Here is a 5,951-nt window from a genome sequence, read left to right as displayed (position 1 = left end):
ATGTTCTATGTTGCCAAAAATGTTATAAAAACCAACCAGCAAAATTTAAAGAAAAACAAAAACCATACAACAAAAACTATAATTGTTGTGATATGACCTGCCTGCAGTGACACCACAGCTTTGATGGATGAGCAGGAAACCAAGTTGGTAGTAACCTTAGAAATCAGACAAATTCTGTTTACTCATTTCAACGATATACAAACCGACTTCACATCAACTCACCAGATTTCTGGGAAAATAGAGTGACAACCATCCCAATCATAAACATTCAAAATAGACAGCCAAAACTTTCCCCAAGATGGAATCGCTGCAGCACCACCTAGAACAACATCCAGTCACACCAGAGACTGTTACAACATGTGACCTGAAGGTTGTGACTTGAATATGTAGTAACTAGCCTTTTTGATGAAGGAACACTCTTGCACGCACAACATCATTGTCATCACTATCAACTCCTAACAAGCGCATGGCGACATAATTTAGAGCTGTTCCAAACACAGTTGATTTGCCTTCTGTGTGCCTTCAAACACAACAACACATAGTTCAATCAACATACTATCTGCCAAATGACTGCAATTTAATGCTGTAACACAATACACACCTTTTAACTACATTTAAATAATAGCAAATATCAAAATATAATAATACAAATTACCTGAAATACAATAAAACCTTAACGTGTTCGTCTACTTCTATAGCACACTGACCAAACTGTGAAGACATGATCACTTCTCACTCAATGAAGAAGCTCAAAAGTGCTGAAACCTCACTGCTTACGAAACAGCTGCTGCACATGTACTGGCATCTGCTAATTATAACATGAAGAGCATGAGAAGGGGACAGGACACATTGACTACCACATGGGACTGTCGACATTCTTGAAAGCATGACGACATCATCACATCAACTGGTATGTTATAGTGATAACATTGGCTGTTTGTTTGGCATTCAATGGTCCATAGTGGTATTACTGTAACCTTAACGCATATGTGCTCAGGTTAAATGTGCTTACATATATATATATATATATATATATATATATATATATATATATATATATATATATATATATATATAGTTAACCAGAAGCGTGCATGCGCTAGGGTTAGAGTAATGACACTATAGACCAGTAACTGAACGACTCGACAACTTGCTACGCCTCCTTCACATGCCCTCATTGTTAGGTATAGTTACATATGTGCTAAATTGTCACAAGAGCCCAAGCCACCAATTACCTAGGTGTTGCAATGACATACAGATAATTAGACACATGCATATACTCTACTGTTGCTATGTCAACAACGCAACACAGCTGTAGACTAGCTCTGATAGTAAACAGTTAGTGAGAAAACAATTACAGTCTAACTGGTGTAAAATTAATGAGCAACAGAACAACTGGATAGCAACAGAGGGCATTCTAAACATTGACTGCCTACCACCAAACTTCTATCTTGCCTTCCTTTCTAATTATTGCAAATTAACACTTACAATCCCCATCCTCCATCAACTCCTTGGACATTTCTAAGGTACCGAATCATCTCTACTCTCTGATGTTGTGCAAGTGAAACTCCAGTCACATAACATGTAATGACCAAACCTTAAAAACACAGTAATAAATAAATGAATAGATCCTTACGTCATGTGTTGGTAATAACTCACCTGACAATAAGAACAATGGCCCACCATAGTCTCCAGCCCAGTGACCATCTTCCACTTGCAGCCTGCAGTAGAACGACATTCCATTTTGAAGAACTTCAGACAGATGAGAAGGAGGCGGTAAATCAGGAGCAATATCACTCTAGAAAACAAAAACAAGACCAAAATCACATCTCATGTAATAAATTAATAATTAAAATCCTACCACTAATAGATTCACTTAAGTGCCAAATAAACATTCACTCGAAAAGTAGGGTCCAAAGAAAATTTACTACTTAATATTTAAGATACTTAATCAATATTTACATACTTAAATTATTGATATTAATAATTTAATTTAATTAGTAAATTTAATACTTTATATATATATATAGAAATAATATTATATTTTATAACAAACTACTAACAGACAACACCGGCAAATCATTATATATATATATATATATATATAATACTCAATTAGATATATTTTTAGAAAAGACTTAAATCACAATAAATAGTAAATAATTTTGTATTATCTATTTCATATACAATATAATTGTAATTAGTTATAATATATTATAATTCATAATTGTACAATATAATTATATTAATTAAATACTTAAATAATTAATATTAACATTTAAATATTTAAATGCGAAATAAACATTCACCAGAAAAGTAAAGTCCAACAAAAATTTGCAAATAAAATGCAGAGCTGTCTAGTGTGTGTGTGTGTGTGTGTGTGTGTGTGTGTGTGTGTGTGTGTGTGTGTGTGTGTGTGTGTGTGTGTGTGTGTGTGTGTGTGTGTGTGTGTGTGTGTGTGTGTGTGTGTCTGCCTGTCTGTCCGTCTGCCTGTGTCACGTGATTCCCAATCCATGTATCTAAAGTAAGAATGAAGTGCTGGTTGCATACTACGTTCAGTTGCATACTACGTTCAGTTGCATTGATTGACATATGCAATACAAGAGGACGTGTGTTACCGTGTCTAATCCCAACGCATGTCTCTCAAACAACGTCTGTTCTCGTCCCCATTTTCCTTCCTCATCATAGTGCCACGTCTGACGACCGCATACATTCTTCAATCTCCACTTACTCAAGTCGGTCACCAGTTCTCCCTTCGCTCGTTGCTTGAGCGTCCTCGACATTCCCAGTTCCGGCTACCGTTTACCGCACCCCGATATGCTAATTTATGACTGCTTTTCATAACGCGCTTGCGCGACGTGGCAGTTACTCTGTGTACACGCAAGCAGTAAGGAGTGCGACAGCGCGTGGAAACATGAGTCAGACACAAGTGAGTGACGGTGTGAAGAAGGAGATAGTTAGAGAGGGGTCTGGTCGGCAAGTGAAGTCTGGAAACGAGATAACAGTTCACTGTACTGGTAGCTTGGCTGGACCACCAACCAAGAAATTCTGGAGGTTTGGTATTTTAGGAGATTGTACACTTGTAGCAATTGTACAACAATTAATAATTGACTTCTGTTTTAGTACGAAAGATCCTGGTCAAAAACCTTTCACATTCCAAGTTGGACTTGGAAAAGTCATTACGGGTGAGGCTGCTGGGTCACATGAGTTTACTGTATTATATATATATATATATATATATATATATATATACAAGTACATACACGTACCAGACTGTTTGCTGTAGTGTGTGTGTGTGTGTGTGTGTGTGTGTGTGTGTGTGTGTGTGTGTGTGTGTGTGTGTGTGTGTGTGTGTGTGTCAGCAGTCTGCGTGATAATTATCACTTTCTACTTGTATGTAGGATGGGATGAAGGATGTCTAACAATGTGCCAAGGAGAAGTTGCTCGCCTCACAATTGCTGGTTACAAAGGATATGGTGCACAAGGCTTTCCAGCTTGGGGATATCCACTTTGTCACTTACCTCTGTTTGTTAGATTGTCTGGTTTTTGTCTCTTACCTCTATCTACTTCCTTTTAATTACTCAATCAATTATCTGTCGTATGTGATCTGAGAGTGGCCTGTTGTGACAGTTTAGATAAACTGTGTGTATATAGTCCTTAACGAGATTATACAATCACTCCAAATGCTGATCTGATCTTTGAGATCGAGATTCTTAGCATTCGATAAAGTGGCAATCAACCTGGACTTGTCAGACGTGTTGAACAATGCATGAAATGTGGGTAGTAGTCTATACAGTGGTTGTTTCTCTCTAATTATTCTGGTAATAGTTAAGTACTCAAAATTCATATGGTTTTGACAATGGAGTTTGGATTAAGTTGTACTGACTCAGTTCTGAAAATGTTTGCAACACGGTTTGCGGAAACGAGCAAACCAGTTAAAGATTCGTGTTGACAGGCATTTGTGTGCAACTGACAAACATTACTGTCTACACGCTTAATGTCTCTACAATGTTCTTAATTAAAGATTTTTGTAATTTGTGTCTTTCTCTCTGTTATTTTGGTCGGAGAACGTTTAAATGATCGAGAAGCAGCCACTGTAGCTGCACTGGAAGAAGCCACACTGTTAGTAATTAATAGAACTCTTCGTGTACAGACTGAAGTACGAATACAAAGAAGACAAAAATTGTCATAGAAAAGAACAGCAAAAGTACTGTGCATCAGAAAATTTTGGGGTGGCCTGTGCTTCCAGATCCCATATATCTAATGCCACTGGTTCGATGCTGGAATTTGAATCTCAATCTTTCTGCAATCACGACTGGTTTGGGCTGGAAGTGTGACTTCACCAAATTCTTGTAGCCCTTGTCAGCTGGTTTGGTAATTGCTACCGAATCTCTCAGCAGGCTGTACGTTCTGTCAGCTATTAGTCAGGAAATTGCCACCGTTCTGTGTCTGTATGCTGTGCCCCTTTCCTTTCTCTCCATCTGTGGCTGTCTCATTGACATCATTTCTACAGATGGCGAAGGACCAACTCAGACTGCCAACTCAAAACCAATACTCACAGAATGTTGTGTTTTATCAGGTGCCTGCATTGCTATTTTCTATAGTAAAAAATAAGAAATAATTTTTGAGAAAGAGTGACAATGTAATCTTGTGTACTTAATTAATTAATTGATAACATTGCTACTGATATTGACGGAATATGCCTAATTAAAGTTTGGCATCAAACTTCTCTGATTTTATAGTACAGACAAATGTCAAGCAACGACTGCACCTGGAAGGCAGGAATAAGGTCAAGATCTACAATATCGATCCAAAATTATATGCCGATGGTAATTAGCAATAGCCACAGGTTTGGTACCTTACCAGTATCTTGTAGTGAACATATCTCGCTCGGTTATTTGTCTGTAGAGTGCAACTTGAAGGTTGATCACCACACTATATAGTAGTTACTGCAACATTTCGTGGTCATCAAGTCTAGTCCACACCTGAATCAGAATGCATGATCACAAGAAGTCCTTCAGATTACAGTGGCAAAGCTATAATGTCTTCCATTCTGTACAGAGTGTAACAGCAGTGATAGTTTAAATTTTGTAAATGCAGCTGAGCTTTGCAGGTTGCAATGAATATCTGAAATAAATCACTACATACATATAGGTATACAGGTACATATGGACATACATTCTTTCCCACTGTCTGGACATGATAGAATTAATTCTAAAACGCTTAGTAAGTCAGCGCTTCTCTAAATATCTTCTTGAAGACTCCGGTCACTCCTGACATAGTCGAGGCCTCCTCACCACCGACCTGCTGTACAAGTCTGTGAAGGTAAGGCTCGACTTCTCTGTACCTTGTTTCAAACACGTTTCCCACATCACGTTCGTTTGGAACTCGTGGAGTGTAGTCAGCTCGACTGACAGCTGCGGCCACGCTCGCTACTGTCTCCGCCAGTTTCTCTGATAGTCTCTCACTGTTTTCTTGTCTTTCCTTTTCATTGGCAGCACGCACAACATCTACCTTTATTCTCCACATTTCCCAAATGGCGGCGTCTTCTCCAAACGGCCATCGAGACTTACGTTTTTCATAGAACTGTAGGGATACTCTCCCGCTTCTCACTTCTCTACCAAACGCCTCAACGAAATCTCTCACATCTCTTCGCATTTTCTCTTCAAGTTGTGGGCACATACAACGTACATATGTAAAGTCCACTGTTTCACAATCAACATCTTCATATCCCACCGTTCCGACCGAATAGGAACCTTTAGAGAAAAGAAAAATTGAGACACAAGTTTGATGACGCAACAAGGGACACACCTTCTTGGCGAAATTGGACTTTGCCTGACGTTCTGTAAAAAAGGACAGTATGGAATACACTTAGAATAACGTCTTCAACTTGCCGCAGTTCAGTGCTGAACTCGAAGTCGTAAACCTTTGCGTTCATAGTCTTTGATCGT

General features: G+C 38.4%; 3 protein-coding genes across 4 annotated transcripts in view; 1 reads left to right on the top strand and 2 right to left on the bottom strand.

The window, feature by feature from the left end:
* LOC134181049 (lanosterol synthase-like) overlaps nucleotides 1-2,811 on the bottom strand; it is a 12,800-nt gene extending 9,989 nt beyond the window's left edge. For both annotated transcript variants that reach the window (XM_062648248.1, XM_062648249.1), the window contains exons 1-6: nucleotides 2,619-2,811; nucleotides 1,660-1,798; nucleotides 1,489-1,597; nucleotides 399-520; nucleotides 223-319; nucleotides 98-155 (exon numbers count right to left, since the gene is read on the bottom strand). In XM_062648248.1, coding sequence (XP_062504232.1) covers nucleotides 98-155; nucleotides 223-319; nucleotides 399-520; nucleotides 1,489-1,597; nucleotides 1,660-1,798; nucleotides 2,619-2,783 — 690 coding nt within the window. In that variant the 5' untranslated portion in view covers nucleotides 2,784-2,811. The remainder of the gene's footprint in view (nucleotides 1-97; nucleotides 156-222; nucleotides 320-398; nucleotides 521-1,488; nucleotides 1,598-1,659; nucleotides 1,799-2,618) is intronic.
* Nucleotides 2,812-2,848: 37 nt separating this feature from the next.
* On the top strand, nucleotides 2,849-3,864 carry LOC134181342 (uncharacterized). The gene is made up of 4 exons (XM_062648604.1): nucleotides 2,849-3,054; nucleotides 3,124-3,185; nucleotides 3,402-3,502; nucleotides 3,674-3,864. The coding sequence occupies exons 1-4, from the start codon at nucleotides 2,915-2,917 to the stop codon at nucleotides 3,725-3,727; spliced, it is 357 nt and encodes a 118-aa protein (XP_062504588.1). The 5' UTR covers nucleotides 2,849-2,914; the 3' UTR covers nucleotides 3,728-3,864.
* Nucleotides 3,865-5,124: 1,260 nt separating this feature from the next.
* LOC134181341 (autophagy-related protein 101-like) lies at nucleotides 5,125-5,951 on the bottom strand. Its single transcript, XM_062648603.1, has 2 exons — nucleotides 5,812-5,951; nucleotides 5,125-5,756 (listed from the first exon to the last, which is right to left on the bottom strand). The coding sequence occupies exons 1-2, from the start codon at nucleotides 5,936-5,938 to the stop codon at nucleotides 5,224-5,226; spliced, it is 660 nt and encodes a 219-aa protein (XP_062504587.1). The 5' UTR covers nucleotides 5,939-5,951; the 3' UTR covers nucleotides 5,125-5,223.

The sequence above is a fragment of the Corticium candelabrum genome, chromosome 6, assembly GCF_963422355.1.
Source record: "Corticium candelabrum chromosome 6, ooCorCand1.1, whole genome shotgun sequence".
Lineage (NCBI taxonomy): Eukaryota > Metazoa > Porifera > Homoscleromorpha > Homosclerophorida > Plakinidae > Corticium > Corticium candelabrum.
The sequence above is the reverse complement of the archived record's forward strand: the minus strand, read 5'-3'. Positions and strand labels throughout refer to the sequence as shown.